This window comes from Lampris incognitus, chromosome 5 (assembly GCF_029633865.1).
Source record: "Lampris incognitus isolate fLamInc1 chromosome 5, fLamInc1.hap2, whole genome shotgun sequence".
Lineage (NCBI taxonomy): Eukaryota > Metazoa > Chordata > Actinopteri > Lampriformes > Lampridae > Lampris > Lampris incognitus.
In genome coordinates, this window is record NC_079215.1 from 43,361,050 (window position 1) to 43,379,040 (window position 17,991).

The window sequence follows — 17,991 nt, forward strand, 5'->3', positions numbered from 1 at the left end:
TATGTGCGCTACAGAGTGTTTGTGATTGCAGCTGGGGCCGCTTTTTAAAACTTTATATATAGAAATTCAGTCATTAATGAACACGGTGAATTTTATTCTTATATTTATTCTTCGTATAAAAACAGGCAACGGAATGTGTGAGTGAAACATACAGACGAAAAATGGTATGGACTCCCCAACACACTCACTCTCTCTCTCTCTCTCTCTCTCTCTCTCTCTCTCTCTCTCTCTCTCTCTCTCTCTTTTTCTCGCTCTCTCTCTCGCACGCACGCACAAACACCAAACACACACTCTCTCTCTCGCTCTCTCGCACGCACGCACAAACACCAAACGCTCTCTCTCTCTCTCTCTCTCTCTCTCTCTCTCTCACTGCCGCATACGCGCAAATGCTCACACGCACAGTTTTGTTGTCAGTATGTGTGTGTGTGTGTGTGTGTGTGTGTGTGTGTGTGTGATATTGGTGGCTTTGTCCCAGCGTGCCAACTCATGATTAAGTCCACCACCGTCAGTAACGATGTCTTTACAGAAATCAGTTGGCGCACGACATCCCAGTCCGTTGCGCTCTTGCAACATTAGGTTCACCCAATACTCCAAAACCTGCACCTTTGCCACAGTGTAGCTCACGCTATTCTGTGAATACAGTTGCCGTCTATTGTGTCAAACTTCCTGCTCATTTTGTGGCCGGTCAGTGAGTACCGATCCCTTCCCAGGATCTGGTTGGTGACAGTGACGAGGACCTTCCGGTACTGCTGCCGTAGCAGAGAGTAGACGAACGGGTCGCTGGCGGCTTTGGCATAGCACATACATTTGGTGGCGATGCCCCAGTAACGATGGATGCGCACGTGCGGCAGCAGCTCCACCATCCTGCAGAAGAAGCAAAGAGAGGCTCAGTACTTGTGTTTTTTGGACGCATGCGATTACTTCGCGATATAATTCACGTCTCTTTGAAAACGTGTTTCTGCAATTCACGTTTCCATGCGGCCTTTCGGTGATCAACAATGTGATCGGGTATATCTAGCTAGTGTGCAACATCACGGGACAGCTCTGCTAGTGAGTTTTATCGACCGTTATTTTGACTGTGCAAAGACACGGAGCAGGCTGATACCTTGTTATGACATAGGGCGCGAAGCAGAGTACGAAGGAGCCGATGAAGATGCCGATTTTTGTAGTTGCTCGCTGCCTCCTCTTCCTCTGCTCCGCCAAGCACCTCTCTTTCACACTGAGAAACAGATTGACACCCAGAGATCAAACCTCATATTTGACGGGAACTGTATACGTATGGTGCGCGGAGACGGACGCGTCTCTGCGGTGTAGTTACCTCGGGTGGATGTCGACCAGCAGCAGCAGCGTCTGCACGGTGATGACGTCTATCCTCTTGCAGTGAAACCTGGCCACCCGCAGAACTTTATAGTACGCCAGGCACAAGACGAGGAGGCAGAGCGCGAAGCTGGTGGCATGAAACAGCGCGGTGAACGCCGCGAAGTCCGCCAACTTCGCGCGTCCTCCGTCCGCGTGAACGGTACAGGAGGCGTACGTGTTGCTGTAGCCCCCCCACCCCAGCAGCAGCCCGGCCAGAGAGAAGGCGAGGGCGTGCGACCAGGAGTAGACGAGGGTCAGAAAAGCGTGTCTGAAGCGCATCTTGCTGGAGTAGCTCAGCGGGAACACCACCGCTACCCACCTGTCCACGCTCAGCGCGGCCATGCTCAGCATGGCGTTGGCGGTGAGGAAAGTCTCCGCGAAACCCACGGCCCGGCAGAACAGGTCCCCGAAGGGTCTGGCGTTCCTGGCCACCCCGAGAAACGTGGCGGGCATGTTCACCACGGCCAGGAGGATGTTGGAGAAGGAGAGGTTCAGGACGAATATCCCGGGCACTTGGGAACGGATCTCGGCGCTCTGGATGAAGCATAGCACCACTGACAAGTTTGACATCAGCGACACCACGGCAGTTACGATGATGAACACCTCCAGCAGGATTTCGATAATGTTCATTTCTCGATCATAGAAGTTATTAGCAACAGGGTGGGGGAGGCTGCTGTAGAAAGTCCACCATGGTCTCCGGCCGTTCACCGCGGGGCAGCTCCCGTAAGCGCCAGCGGACGGTCATTGTGCCCATTCATCAGATGTCACAACTCCGGCAATTTGACTTTTTGGCAGAGGGGGGGGGGGGGGGTAGAGAACTGTCCAGTGTGCTGAAATGATGAAAACCCCTTCTTTTTTTATCCAGTTGGGATAAGGTTGTCCTAAAAGGCACTGCGTTCCCGACACGATATCTGTGTGAAAATTCCCATTTTCTCTCCAGCGTGTAATCACTTTTGCACAGTCCAAACAGAAAAACCGTGAAGCCTCTCTACGTTTACCCACAGCGGTCATGCGCACTAGCGGAAACCCCCTCACACTGGCAGCTCCGTGCACAGCGCACGTGTAGAGCGTGGCAGGCTCATGTGAGTTTGAACAACATGCAGAAACACCACAGAGATGCCATGCTCTTCACATGGAAACACGAGCCTATCTGCTCTTGTAGATGGTTTTATTTATTTCCCATCCATCCATTATCCAAACCACTTATCCTCTTCTCAAGGTTTATTTTATTTATTTATTTATTTTTGAGGAGGGGGGGTCATTTCAGTGTTTGCTTCAGCACCCCTCACCAACTGAAATATATCATACAACTGTTTATATTGTGTGTGTGTGTGTGTGTGTGTGTGCGTGCGTGTGCAGAGGAGGGTTGCCAGTCCGTATTGTGTCGTACATAAACGCCTTTCTTTAAGAAGTCCATCCATGGCGAGCAAGGAGTCTCATTGCATCCCAGTGACACACTTGGTCCAAGCTCCCCGCACACACCAGGTTTGAGCAGAGGAGAGAGAAATGACTCGTCTCCATAGCAACACCGCATCTCCGGGTGCAGGGTTCGACACTGGGAACTTCATCTCCTTTTCTTTCATGCTTATTGGTGCTGAACTTCTTTTCACCAGTGTTTAAATGTCTTTGAGAAACGTGTTTTTATTTATTTATTTTAAATTTCAACTTGCAACGTTTTCATACAAACGCAAAGCTTCAATAGCGCACCGATTTTATGCAGCATTGCTTAGACAAACATGCTGGCGGTCATTGCCAGGGTTGGTAACAGAAAGGGGGGGGGTGAATACGGGAGGGGAAGCTCAAATAAAGGAATAAGAGGAGGGTAGGGGAGAGTGAGGTACACGCTACAGTAGAAGGGAGAAAGGACTCAAGGACGGTTGCACAAATGAAAGACCGTGTTTCAGTGGCTGTCCGACGACACTCTGCACATTCTCACCTGTCTCCTCATTTCAAGATAAACAAAGAAAACATTACATCCGATACTACTGCTGTTAGCTAGCACCGCTATACTACTACTATAACCACTGGTACAATTACAACTTATATCACCACTTCTACTATTAATACTGTAGCGAATTCAAGGGGCAGCCGGAAACCGCCGCATCCGGGACGCGAACCCGGGCCTCCCGAAGCGCGGGTGACCACGTTAACCAGTCGACTAAAGGGTCCGGCTTCTTAGCCAAGGGCTAAAGAGTCTAGTCATCCGTGGTCGTTACACTACCCCCCTCCTCCGGGAAGCGCGTCCCCGCTCTTCAGCATACCAGTTCCCTCACGCCTCTGGGCGCACGCGTTTCCGATGGCCTCACGGTTTCACCATCCCACTTCTGACACCAATGTAGCGAATTCTGGGGGCAGTCGGGAACCGCCACACCTAGAACGCGAACCCGGGTCTCCCGAAAGGGTCCGACCCGTTAGCCAAGGGCTAGCGAGTCTACACATCCGTGGTCGTTACATACCCCCCTCCATCGGGAAGCGGGTCCCCGCGCTTCAGCATATCAGCTCCCTCACACATCTGGACACACGCACTTCCATTTGCCTTACCGTCTCACCATCCCACTTCTGACACCAACGTAGCGAATTCAGGAGGCAGCACCGCCGCAGCCGGGACGCGAACCCGGGGTCTCCCGAACTACGGTCGACTATGTTAACCAGTCGACTAAAGGGCTCGACGGTCAGCCAAGAGCTGGCCAGTCTAGTCATGCGTGGTCGTAACAATACTTCGGCGTGGCATGGCTCAGGAGGTAGAGCGGGTCGTCTAGTAATCAGAAGGTTGCTGGTTCGATCCCCGGCTCCTCCAGAGGGCATGTTGAAGTGCCCTCGAGCAGGTCGCTGAACCTCTAACTGCTACTGATGAGCAGGTTTGCGCCTTGCATGGCAGCCTCCACCATGTGTGTGTGAATGGGTGAATGTGAGGCATACACTGTAAAGCAATTTGAGTGTTCGGTAGACTAGAAAAGAACTGTCAAGTCAATTTTATTTGTATAGCCCAATATCACTAATTACTAATTTGTCTCCGTGGGCTTTACAGTAAAACAACTTCCTGTCCTTAGACCCTCTGTATAAATGCAGTCCATTTACCCATGATAATGATGACGATGATGATAAATAATATAATAATAATATGTTTTATTTAAAGAACACTTTTAATTAAGGGCCAAATCTCAACTGCTAATGTTACGCCCCTGTAAGGGGGGGATAGAAAGAAACAACACATGGACACGAAGTTCCTGCAGCCAAGTCCCATGTTGTAATGGCCGACCGCAGACAACACCCCATCCCGCCACAGGTCTGAACAAGGCATTAGCAATCGACAACAGATCAACAGATTACAGGCCGACGACCAAACCTGGCGAAATTAGGAAACACTGCAAAACGTAACCTCCAGTGTACCTTTCCAAAACATCATAGGATGCTAATTAGAACTAGACGGTGCATTTTAAACACAGCAACTTCATAACAATTACACTAGCCCATGAAGACCGGCGGTTCTGATAACACCGTGGGCGGTCTGTGTTTTTGGTGTCGTCGTGTGGAGTGCGGGGAGGTGTGTCAAAGGTGTCTGGCTGGAGGAGCTGGCATTGGATCGGCTGAGGGAGCTTAGTCTGCTGCGTCCTGTAGGCCCAGGGACCACGGCCCCTGCATGGAGGAAACACCGAGGGCAGTCTGACAGGACGCGGAAACGGGGCAGGCTAAGCTAACTGCTAGCCCATGCAGTCCGGCAGTTCCGACAGTCATCTTGGCTGGCGTTCGTTCCCGTGGACAGTGATTTAATTTTTTTAAAATTTTTTTTTAGTTTGGATATATGTGTGTTCTTGACGTTCTAGTTTTTGGATATGTGTTTTTGTCTTTGTGTCGCACTGCTGTGGGCTGGGGGAAACTGATTTCTGAACAGCTAGTTTACAGGCAGTGAAAAGCATCTAAAAAGTAAAGCACATGAAGACAAAAAGCATGAAAATCACAACTGTCATTTCTTAAGTGGTTTGATAAACCTGACAAGGGAGTAATGATGTAGAAGTGTGTATGGAGCAGGCCCGATACTGCAGTCTATATACATATCATATCTGTCTATAGATACGCTGGCTGGTCATCTTGTGAGCCGTCCAGTTGGACGCCTGTGTTCCCGGCCGACTAGCAAGTTAGCTGACGACTGTAGCAGACTTGTAAAATTGCTGCCTGACCTTAAAAAGAAAGTCTTACTTTTTCAAATATTTATGTGTGTATAAAAAGACAAGGCAGTTGGGTTTTCGCTGAGTGCATAATACGGTATAATGTACACATATGTAGGAGGGGCTGGGTGGGCGCCAACCCGTGAAGTGTTGTTTTAGTCCCACAGATGTTGTTTATCGCCATTTGTCCCCATAGGCTCCGTTTGCATTCAATCATTAACCGGTTCTTAGAAGTTCACATTTGCTCTCAGCATGAATATGTGCAATATTATGCCTTTTTGTCACCCACCGAGCGCCACCGAACCCTGGGTGCTGTGTGCAAACTTAACCCTTCCTCTGCCACTGTGGAAGAGCCGCTCTTACTCCTCAGCAAGGCAGAGAGAGGTAGAGCGAGAGAGAGAGAGAGCATGTGAGAGAGGGGGAGCGAGAGAGGGAGAGTGAGAACGGAAGAGGTGGAGTGTGTTAAAGACATATAGAGACAGATAGAGAGAAAAGAGCATGTGAGATAATGAGAGATGGGGGATGAGAAAGCACCCAGGGGTCCTTGCAGTGTTCACGTGCCTCCCGTGGTTTGCAGGGACTGAAGAGGGAGTTATGCAAGCAGCAGAATGACGACGGCACAAGCACTTAAGAAGTCCCGTTAGCAAGGGAGGGGTCCTCATACCCCCTAGGCTGCTGACTGTATGACTTTGTGTTTTGTGTGTGTGTGTGTGTGGGTGTGTAGGTGTGTGATTACACAACATACATACACAAGTCCCACAGTCACAAACACAATGTGGGGCCCTTAACTAAGTTCAACTTCCCAATCCTAGCTTTCCCCTCTTTCTCTCTCTAACATATGGCGTTGACCTTTTTTTTTTTCTTTTGCTTTGTGAAACATCATAGTCCTTGCCAGGGTCAAGCCATCCACACATCCATCCACCCTTCCAGCATTCATCCTTCCTCCTTGACCTATCAAGTCATCTATTGAGTCATTGCATTTAACATTATTCTGCTCCACTAACGGCAGACAAACACGCACGCACACACACACGCACGCACACACACACACACACACACACACACACACACACACACACACACACACACACACACACACACACACACACACACACACACACACACACACACACACACACACACACACACACACGCACTAGCCTTCCTCCCTGCCATGTGTTGTGACTGTAGGCCAGCTGAGCTCAGCCATCATAAGTGAATGTGACAATCTGAAAGCGTTATGAGTGACTGGTTTGGCCAGGCCTCTCATGAAGACCTCATGAAAACCTCAGTTAATATACCAACATTTCACAATGTGTTAGGCATGCTTTTGTGCATAGCCTCACTGTACTTTAGGGACACATTCCTGCGCCTTCATATAACCAAGGGGGTCGGGGGAGTATTTGCATGACGTTTAACTCTAACTGTTATCTGAGAACACAACCCAGCCCCAAGGGTCTCGAGGCAAAGTGTGTGTGTGTGTGTGTGTGTGTGTGTGTGTGTGTGTGTGTGTGTGTGTGTGTGTGTTGGCCCTGTGATGGCCTGACGGCCTGTCCAGGGTGTTTCCCCTGCCTGCCGCCCAGTGACTGCTGGAATAGGCTCCAGCATCGCCACGACCCTGAGAGCAGGATAAGCGGCTCAGATAATGGACAGATTGATGGAGATATATATATATATATATATATATATATATATATATATAGAAATTGAGGCAAGCGTGTCATCGTGAGTGAGCGTGTGTGAGGCGTGGGAGTGGGTGTATAAATAGGTCTCGGCCCTGTGTGCAAGAGAACAAAGCATCTGCACAGCAACACCAAGTCATACAGACGATAACACGTCCCGCATTACTCACAACACTCATGAAGATGCACCCTCACTCTCTCACACGTACCCTCTTAGCCTCTCTCTCTCTTTGTTTTCTTCACTCTCACTCTCTCAGCCTCTCGTTTCTCATGTGCAGTTGCAGGCTGATAGTATAACACAAGTTCAGGAAGGTGTTAAAAGTGCGATCCATAATTGATGCACACATGCAGCGGCTGTCCGCCCCACTTCCGCCATTATTTTGGTCACGTTTCCTAGTATAGATCATACGCTTCATGACTTGCGAATAAGAAAATTAGCAAGCGCCAAAATGCTTTCCATTTTTCTTTAGGCTTTCATCTGTCGCCATTTCTCAAACAACTGCATATTGTTGACCCGATGGCGAGACACATCATGTTTGCTGTAGTCAGCAGGGCGCTCGTGTTGTTGTAGTGCTCCTCAAAGCCATGGCCGTGCATTACGTCACATGGAGTGGTAGATCTTCCACGGATGTCAGAGTATTCATTGGTGCACATCCATAATCTGAGTAAGACTGCATGACACGGACTTTGTGTCCACGGATATTTGATTTCCAGAAAGTCACGGCACTCTCTTTCTCTCTCTCTCTCTCCAGTCCTTCATCCTCGCTGGGCCTCTTGCTGCCACATTACGACTATGTGCCATCTGGAGTCATAAGTCCAGTATGGAGATTTTTATCCCAACAAAACTCCAAACTATCAGAGTCTACCAATTAACAAGCCATCAGCCCTCTGCACGAGGGAAAATAGTATGTGAAATTGGCCGGTGCTGTGTTTGACTCTAATGAAAATCTGCATCCGTAAAGACCCAGCTGGCACACAGTCCAGACCGCGATAGTGACATTTACATATATATTCCATTTAGGCTATTTTCCGAAAGTCTTCTCTAGAATGGTTTGTCATTTGAGATGCCCATCTGAAAATGGATAAGGGTGCAATAAAGATCGCGTCTAGCTACGTCAAGTTGTACATCTGGACTGTTTTGATTTTGACACAATTATCTTCTTCTTTTGGCAGGGGTTGCCACAGTAGATTTTACTTTTTCCATCGGTACCCTGTGAGGGCACAGGACCAATGGCGGCCGTTGCTAACCCGGGCCTCGACTGATCCGGCATGGTCTTGTCAATCCGCATCTTCAGCATAACGTCTTATAAAAATATAGTAAAAAAGAAGAAGAAGAAAGCCACTTTGTCATTACACAGGTTACAATGAATGTGCTCTCTGCATTTAACCCATCCTATTGTATAGGAGCAGTGGGCAGCTGCAGCACCTGGGGACCAACACCAGCTCTTCTTTCCATTGCCTTGCTCAGGGGCACAGATAGTAGTATTAACTCTAACATGCATGTCTTTTTGATGGTGGGAGGAAACCGCAGCACCCGGAGGAAACCCATGCAGACACAGGGAGAACATGCAAACTCCACACAGAAAGGACCTGGGACGGCCTGGGGTTCGAACCCAGGACCTTCTTGCTATGAGGCAACAGCGCTAACCAATGGGCCTGTTACGTATCTCGAATGAAGACCAGAGGCCAGTGTAGCGAAACCCCAAAGGACAGACAGACAACAGGGCACCGGGATAACCCGAAGGGCGATTTAATGCAGGAGAGAAAAAACAATCAATACTGCCACAGGGGATAATGACAGGTGAGTCTCTGGTGGGCGTTGTTGAGACGATGTGCGCCTGGCTACCAAAGTCCGAATCCGTAAAGCGAGGGGTTGTCCGAGGAAGTCCGGGTCCGAGATCCAGGAAGTCAAGTCCGAGTAGGAGGGGCCCAGGTAGTGAGACACGGAGGGAGATCGCTGGAGAGGTGGGTGGGACATGAAGGTCGCTGGGGGCGAGGAGCGAGGGAGACGCCTGGAGCCGTGGAAGTCGCGAATGGAGAATCCACAGAGTTTAGTACGTCGACGCACAGACGGGCGTTCTGGCAGGCTTCTTGTAGGGGGCTGCCTGATTGCCGCAGGTGTGCCTGATGGATGATGGCAAACACCTGGTGTAGCGCAGCGCTCGTCTCCGCAGACCGCGAGCCGAGCGCTCGGATGTTTCCGGCATGTCCGAGCTGGGGGAGTGGCTTGAACGTGCCGGGGAGGCAGCTCGGGGCGGTGTAACCGCAACAGGGCCACCGTGCTGTCCATAAAAATATAATAAGTCCGGGGGCGTCCGGGTAGCGTAGAGGTCTATTCCGTTGCTTACCAAAACGGGGATCGCCGGTTCGAATCCCCGTGTTACCTCCGGCTTGGTCGGGCGTCTCTACAGACACAACTGGCCGTGTCTACGGGTGGGAAGCCGGATGTGGGTGTGTCCTGGTCGCTGCATTAGCGCCTCCTCTGGTCGCTGCACTAGCGCCTCCTCTGGTAGGTCTGGGCGCCTGATTGGGGGGAGGGGGAAATGGGGGGAATAGCGTGATCCTCCCACGCGCTACGTCCTCCTGGTTAAACTCCTCACTGTCAGGTGAAAAGAAGCGGCTGGCAACTCCACATGTATTGGAGGAGGCATATAGTGGCAGGAATGAGGAAAAACACAGGAGACCAAGGCGAGTTTGATGTTTATTCCTCAACTCCAAAAACCAACTGCAGCAGGAACAACCCTGCACCGGCGAGCCCGGAAACGTAAACCACGCCCCCAGCTCGCAGTCCTGCTGGGTGAGAGGCATAGCCCCTAGTGACCGCCACACAGCCCCCCCCCCCCCGAACACCCAGAAGGGACTCCTGGAAAGAAAATTAGTGTCTCACTGGAGGCTTAAGCAGCCTGCCATAACGGCTGCGCCGTCCCTAAGCCGAAACAGTAGGTGAAACACAGTCCAAAGCCGGCTGAGAAGCAGAACGCTGAACCCGTGAAGACACTGCCGGGGTCCTAGAAGGAGGACGACCCCGACGGGGAACCTGGGCCGGAAACACAACTTCGCCTGCCACCCTGTGCGCCGGTTTAAGCCTATCAAGCGTGACACGCTCCCTACGCCCACCCATATCTAGCACAAAACCCTTAGCACCCGTCTCAAGAACCCGAAATGGGCCATCGTATGGGGGTTGGAGGGGCGAGCGGTGAGCATCATGCCGTACAAAAACAAAACGAGCCGACATGAGCTCCGCAGGCACGAACGACCGCGGAAAACAGTGGTGAACGGGGCCTGGAACCCGAGTGCTGTCGGACAAAAAAGGATAAACGGCCGGACGGGGTCGAGGAGCGGAACTCCCAGGCAAAAATTCCCCAGGGACGCGGAGTGGCTGACCGAGCACCAGCTCAGCGGGTGACGCGTCGAGGTCCTCCTTAGGAGCCGAACGCAACCCGAGCATAACCCAAGGTAAACGATCCACCCAGTTATCATTCGAGAGCGCAGCGCTGCCTTGAGCGACCGGTGAAAACGTTCACACAACCCGTTAGCCTGAGGGTGATACGCGGTAGTGCGGTGTACCTGCACACCCAAGGATCGCGCAAGTGCCGACCGGAGCTCTGACACGAACTGGGGGCCCCTGTCTGAGGTGATATCTGACGGAGTGCCGAAACGGGCGACCCAGGAGGAAAGAAAAGCGCGTGCAACATCCGAGGATGTTGTGGAGGACAGAGGGACAGCCTCTGGCCACCTGGTGGTCCTATCTACCATTGTGAGCAGGTGCGTAAAACCCTGTGAAGAAGGTAGAGGGCCCACCAGGTCCACATGCACGTGGTCGAAACGTCTGGCCGGGATCGGAAACGGTTCGAGGGGCGACTTAGTGTGCTGGTGGACCTTAGCGCGCTGGCACGCTACACATGCAGCTGCCCACCCCTTGACGTCCTTGCGGAGGCCAGGCCAGACGAACTTGGAACCGACCAACTTCACCGACGCCCGAACTCCAGGGTGCGAGAGGGAGTGAATCGAATCGAAAACTCGACGGCGCCAGGCCACTGGAACAACGGGGCGGGGACGGCGGGTGGAGACATCGCAGAGGAGGGCAGGACTGCCTTCCTGCATCACAGCGTCCTCTAGCTTGAGACCGGTACGCGTTGACCTAAGGGCAAGGACGTCCGGGTCGCTGGGCTGGTCGGCAGCCATAGCGGAGAAATCCACACCGAGGTGCACAGGACACACAAGCACACGCGACAGACAATCAGCAACAGGGTTGGACTTCCCGGCCAGATGCTGAATGTCCGTTGTGAACTCGCAGATCGTCGCTAGGTGGCGCTGTTGACGAGCAGACCACGGCTCAGTCACATTGGACATGGCAAAAGTCAGCGGCTTATGATCCACATAAGCCGTGAATGGGCGACCCTCCAGCAGGAAGCGGAAATGCCGGGTTGCAAGGTACAGTGCCAGCAACTGCCGGTCAAAAACGCTGTACTTGCGCTCGCTATCCCGCAGTTTGCGGCTAAAAAATGCGAGTGGCTGCCACGCACTCGCCACACGCTGTTCAACCACAGCCCCCACGGCTATGTCAGACGCATCGGTTGTTAAAGCTATGGACGCCGTGGGTGTGGGATGGGCGAGGAGGGCAGCGTTAGCCAGGGCGCACTTAGCTCCGTCAAAGGCCTGGACCTGTTCGGGAGTCCAGTCGACAGGGTCGTTAGCCTTCTTAAGCCGCAGGGCTTCGTAAAGTGGCTGAAGGAGGTGGGCAGCGCGAGGGAGGAAACGGTTATAGAAATTCACCATGCCCAAGAATTCCTGCAATGCCTTAACAGAGACTGGGCGGGGAAATTCCGCCACCGCTTGCACCTTAGAAGGCAACGGGACCGCGCCTTGCGGCGAAATGCGGTGACCCAAGAAGTCAATCACCGGCAGTCCAAACTGACACTTGGCCGGGTTGACTATCAGGCCGTGTTCGTCCAGACGACGGAAAACCTGTTTCAGGTGCGCCAGGTGCTCTTCAGCTGACGGACTGGCCACTAATATGTCGTCGAGATAAACGAACACGAAATCAAGGTCACGCAACACCGAGTCCATCAGCCTCTGAAAGGTTTGCGCTGCCCCCTTCAAGCCAAAAGGCATGCGCATGAACTCAAAAAACCCAAACGGGGTGATCACTGCGGTCTTGGGCACGTCCTCTGCGCGCACGGGAACCTGATGATAGCCACGCACCAGGTCCACCTTAGAGAAAATAGTGGTATCTGCCAGGCGTATGGAAAAGTCCTGTATGTGTGGGATGGGATAGCGGTCATTGGCGGTGACGTTCAGGCAGCGAAAATCGCCGCAAGGCCGCCACGACCCATCCGCCTTGGGCACCATGTGAAGCGGCGAGGCCCACGGGCTATTGGAACGCCTCACTATACCCAGACGCTCCATGATGGCGAACTCCTCCTTAGCTGTAGCCAATTTTACCGCGTCGAGGCGGTCCCAGAGTGGGAATTAAATGTTCTACCCCGTGTTTAGTAACCGCGGTGGAAAAGGCAGGCGTAGTCACCGATGGAAAATCCGCCAGCAAACGCTGAAAATCATCCCCTAATGCTAAAAAGTTAGCGTGTGTTAACGGCCCGGCTCCCCCTGTCTCGCACGGAACAGTGGCGAAAGACACAGCATCAATTAAACGGCGGTTTGCAACATCAACCAGCAGACCATTAGCACACAGAAAATCCGCGCCGATAATGGGAACCGTAATGGCGGCCACTACAAAATCCCACTCAAAATGGCGCCCGTGGAAGCAAACAGTCACCAACCTTGTGCCAAACGTCGCAATGGACGAACCGTTAGCTGCACTTAACTGTGGGCCGCCGCCTTCGGCCGACCTGTCTGTCTTAGCAGGAGGGAGTAGGCTCTTTTGCGAGCCTGAGTCCACCAGACACCGTCTTCCTGACATCGTGTTCTTAATGAAGAGCAGCTCACTACGTCCGCCAGCGCCCACAGCTGCTACTGAGCGCTGGCCCTGGAGTTTCCCGCCGCCTCAAACGTGCACGGAGGGACGCAGCGCCTCGCTTTGCCGCCGAACCGCTGGTGGAAGAAACAGAGGCATCTCCCGCGCCGTCTCCGGGCAGTCACTTCAGCCACCACTGCCGGGTCCGCGTCCTCCGACGTCGGCTGCAGAGGCTCCGACGCCACATTCTTCACAGAGAACCGTCTGGTAGCCAGCAGGACCCGATCGGCCTCCTCAGCCAAACCTCGGCAGTCACCAGCGGCCAGACACGGGGAGTTAGCCAAAGCCGCGCGCACAGGAGACGGGAGCTGGCGCAGGAAAACGTGCGGGAAAAGGAACCCACCTTCGTCTGAGCCTAGCAGTGACAGCATATTGTCCATGAGATCCACAGCCGTCCCGTCCCCCAAACCGGATAGGGAAAGGATTCTATCTGCCCTCTCTGCGGTAGATAGGCTGTACCTCCGGAACAGAAGATGTTTGAGGGCGACGTATTTATCGTGTTGCGGAGGGGCGCGCAACAGCTGCATGGCCCGGCGTGTGGACTGCTGGTCCAGCGCAGCGACGACCAAATAGTATCTGGAGTCCTCCGCGGAGATTCCACGCAGGTGGAACAGCGCCTCGACATGCTGGAACCACGAGGCCGGGTCGCTCTGCCAGAACTCTGGGAGTTTCACAGCCGCGGCGAGAACGGCCGGCTGTGAGAGTTGGGGCGGCGTGGCCGAAGTGGATTCACACTCCTCTTCTGCTCCAAACATGTTCAATTCGGGGTCACCAATGTGGCAGGAATGAGGAAAAACACAGGAGACCAAGGCGAGTTTGATGTTTATTCCTCAACTCCAAAAACCAACTGCAGCAGGAACAACCCTGCACCGGCGAGCCCGGGAACGTAAACCACGCCCCCAGCTCACAGTCCTGCTGGGTGAGAGGCATAGCCCCTAGTGTCCGCCACAATATATATATATATATATATATATATATATATATATATATATGTATATATATATATATATATACATATATATATATACACACACACACACACACAGTGTAATAACCATCACGGACGAAAAGACTCGCTAGCCCTTGGCTAGCGGGTCGGACCGTTTAGTTGACTGGTTAACGTAGTTGCCCGTGGTGCGGGAGACCCGGGTTCGCGTACCGACTTCGGCGGTTCCCGGGCTGCCCTCCGAATTCGCTACATTGATGTCAGAAGTGGGATGGTGAGACCCTGAGGCCATTGAAAGCGCGTGCTCCCCGAGGCGTGACGGAGCACATACGCTGGAGCCCCGAAGACGCGGGGCAGTGTAATGATCACAGATGAATAGACTCGCTAGCCCTCGGCTAATGGGTCGGACCCTTTAGTCGACGGGTTAACATAGTCTACCGTGATGCGGGAGACCCGGGTTCGTGTCCCGGCCTTGGCGGTTCTCGGGCTGCCCCCCGAATTCGCTACATTGGTGTCAGAAGTGGGATTGAGAACACTGCCCATGTCTCTCCTAACAAAAGAAAGTTAGTTTCCCAGGGAACAGAGGGGCTAGGTGGCATGAGAGCGACAGAAGGTGGTGTGAAAAGTCACATCCTGCCCATTGTACAGTACCATGATGGACAGCTCCCTATCTGTTACTTTCAATTTCTCACCTTTGCCCGCTCCCTTCTTTTGCTGTCCATGCATTGCAAGGGGGCTCTTCCACAACTGAAAGACCACCCTTGCTGCAAAGCGGGGGAACCTGGCTTCCTCCAGCCCCAGGGCTCTAAGCAGAGGTGCCATGGTGAGATCATGTGCTGAGGAGAGCGTGAACACCTACTCGCCTTGCCGCTCGTGGTTGCCTGCCCGCCTCGTTGCCCTTGGCGATGTGCTCCATCTTGGCAGCCGTTCTGTTGAGGTATAGGGGTACATAGCCAGGATGGCATACTTGTGGTACAGCCCTACTTGCCTCCTGTCAACCTCATCATAGCTGCTGCCTACGGATCACAGCCAACTGGGCTGGGGTCAGACAGCCGCCGTTGCCATTGTCCCCTGCTGGCACACAAGGGAAGGACAGGTCATGGCGCAGGTGGCAGAGGAAGGAGTCTATGGCATTGGCAGCTCGGAGCTGGCAGGTGCGCAGACCAGAGTGCGTGCCATATCAGTGTAACTCTTTAGTTACATTACATTACATTACATTACAGTCATTTAGCTGACGCTTTTATCCAAAGCGACTTACAATAAGTGCATTTAGCGTAGGAAATCAGGAGAACTACTAGTCATCAGAGGTCACAAGTGCATCTTCTCTCTAAACAAGCATCTAAGAGCAAAACCAGTGCTAAAGTAAAAGCGCGAGAAAGATAATTCTTTTTTTTTTTTTTACTGCGTGAATACAATAAGTGCTACTAGTTCACTGTTTTCCACTCTGAGCCGATACTGCCTCCTCTGCTCATCTTCCAGGAACCTGTTCCTAGCAGGACAGTCGCAGGCCGAGCCGCAAAACAATGTGATCCACTGGTGATGGACAGACAGTTTTGTCCAAGCAGTCTGGCAGGAAGCCATAGAGGAGGGCCAGCCCATTTTGGTGGGTGCGACTCTTACCTGTGATCTCCACCCACACCTGCCGGGCTGACCAATCAGATGATAGGAGTTTGTGGCGCTTGTAGGCTTGGCAGAAGAGTTGGTCATTGTGCAGATGCTGCACTACACCTGTCTGTGAGCTCTCCTATTTCACAGTTGCTGTGGCTGGGCAGACGGGGCACAGAGCCGCGAGGGGAATCCCAGTGGCCTTGCCCTACCTGGCCCATGTGATTGATGAAGGAGCCGAGCTGGGGATGGGATGGATTCCTGCTGGGAGACAGGGTGCAGTCAATGGCAGGCCGCTGGGTCTTGGGGGTGAAATACAGAGGGTATAAATCACCATGCAGGATCATCACTTGGACTGAGAGCAGCTTGTAGTCCACTGGACTGTGACCTTCCCAGGCTTCTTCGGAGCGGTTGGGGGTATTGCAGTAGTCATAGGCCTCAGTTATTGGTTCAGTTATTGGGTCAGGCTCAGAAGCATTGCTGCTCTTCCCCAGGCGCATCCTGACACCTCCATCAAGGGTGTGAAGGGACTGGTCCTCCTCTATGGGAGTGGTGGGGATCAGGTTCAACTATTGTAGGCTGAGGCCGACAATGACCAGTACTACCCCCACCACCAACAGAAGGATGAAGCGGTTCTGAGCTAACATCCTGTCATGTCACTAGTCTACATCCCTGTCTGTCAGCCATCCACACCACTCCACAACCCCCACAGCCTGTTAAGCGAATAGAGTCAGGACCACAAAAACACTAAGCGATTAGATCCATCGCTCCTTCTTTCTTCTCTCCCGATCTCCGACCGGATGGCAGACGCAGTTGTGCGGGAGACCCGGGTTCGCGTCCCGGCTGCGGCTGCCCCCCGAATTCGGTACATTGGTGTCAGAAGTGGGATGGTTAGACTGTGAGGCCGTCGGAAGCGCGTGCGCCGAAAGGCGTGAGGGAGCTGATATCCTGAAGCGCGGGGACGCGCTTCCCGAAGGAGAGGGGTAGTGTAATGATCACGGATGAAAAGACTCGCCAGCCCTTGGCTAAGTCGACTGGGTAACGTAGTCGCCCATGATGTGGGAGACCCGGGTTCGCGCCCCGGCTGCGGCGGTTCCCGGGCTGCCTCCCGAATTCGCTACAACAAAAAAACTATATATATATATATATATATATATATATATATATATGGATGGAAATATATATATATCCATTGTCTTCACCGCTTATCCTGCTGTCAGGGCCGCGGGGATGCTGGATTCTATTCCAACAGTCATATATATATATATATATAGTAAGTCGTATAAACATATAATGGCTGTGTCGCATGTCATCCACTTACCATACTCCACATATTTTAAAGATATTTTAAACTGGCATACAGAATCCGGTAGTCCTATTCATTTCTCGTTCGATGCAAAATCGAATCCAGATCCAGGCGGGACCACGTGGTTGACGTCACGACTTTAGAGGTCTATCCAAACTAACCTGCAATTAGCGAGCAGTCAAAGGCTTAAATATCAAAGAAAAGGACACGCTGGCTAACCCTTCTGTCAAGAATGCTTTCCCCCTCGCTACCGCGTTTTGGTAAACCGTTTGATTTTCTCTAGGGGAAAAAATATAAAAATCACCATCTGCAGAATCAGTAAACCGAGGTCACAGACAGCAAGCATACCTCAGCGCTTGTACAAAATACGTGAATACTGACGACAAGTGTTTCAGCAACACATGCTTTGTTCAGACAGCATGTGCTGAGCATTTTCTACACATCCAGGCAGCGACCACACAGCCTGCACGAGCAGATCATCTGGTCTCCAGCCTGCCGGTAACGCTCAGTACCGTGTCCCCTTGGCAAAGGCTGCAGAAGCTGGGTTTCAAAGATGAAGATGAATGAGCCAGGCAGAATCCAGAAAGAAAGTCAACTAATTTCTACTGACCTCCACATGCAACGTCCCTCTCCGCCCCCCCCCCCCTTTAACCCCTCTTCTCTCTTTCTCTCCGTCTGTTTTTCCTCTCTCTCTCTTTCTGTCCGTCTCACCTAATCAAGTGTGCTGACCCAGATCATCGTTTCACCCGCCGATAGATATTACGTAATAGCGTGGCTTGGGAGCACGTGAAAGCCCCTCTGTTCAGCGTTACCCTGAGCGTTACTGCGTTTCCTGTTTGTGCACAACAGGTGCAGTTCTCATTACAGCGTTTTGCTAGCTACAGTTCAGTGCGAGCCAACCGTTTCCCGAAACGCTGGATACCGTAAACGGTGACGTCACGATCATCTGAGCG

At 52.3% G+C, this 17,991-nt stretch overlaps 1 protein-coding gene and 1 pseudogene across 1 annotated transcript; both read right to left on the bottom strand.

The window, feature by feature from the left end:
• Positions 1–464: 464 nt before the first annotated feature.
• Positions 465–2,022, bottom strand: LOC130113232 (G-protein coupled receptor 26-like). The gene is made up of 3 exons (XM_056280793.1): positions 1,319–2,022; positions 1,106–1,219; positions 465–864 (listed from the first exon to the last, which is right to left on the bottom strand). Exons 1-3 carry the CDS (start codon positions 1,987–1,989, stop codon positions 621–623), a joined length of 1,029 nt encoding a protein of 342 aa, XP_056136768.1. The 5' UTR covers positions 1,990–2,022; the 3' UTR covers positions 465–620.
• Positions 2,023–14,387: 12,365 nt separating this feature from the next.
• On the bottom strand, positions 14,388–16,415 carry LOC130113007 (2-phosphoxylose phosphatase 1-like; annotated as a pseudogene).
• Positions 16,416–17,991: the final 1,576 nt, after the last annotated feature.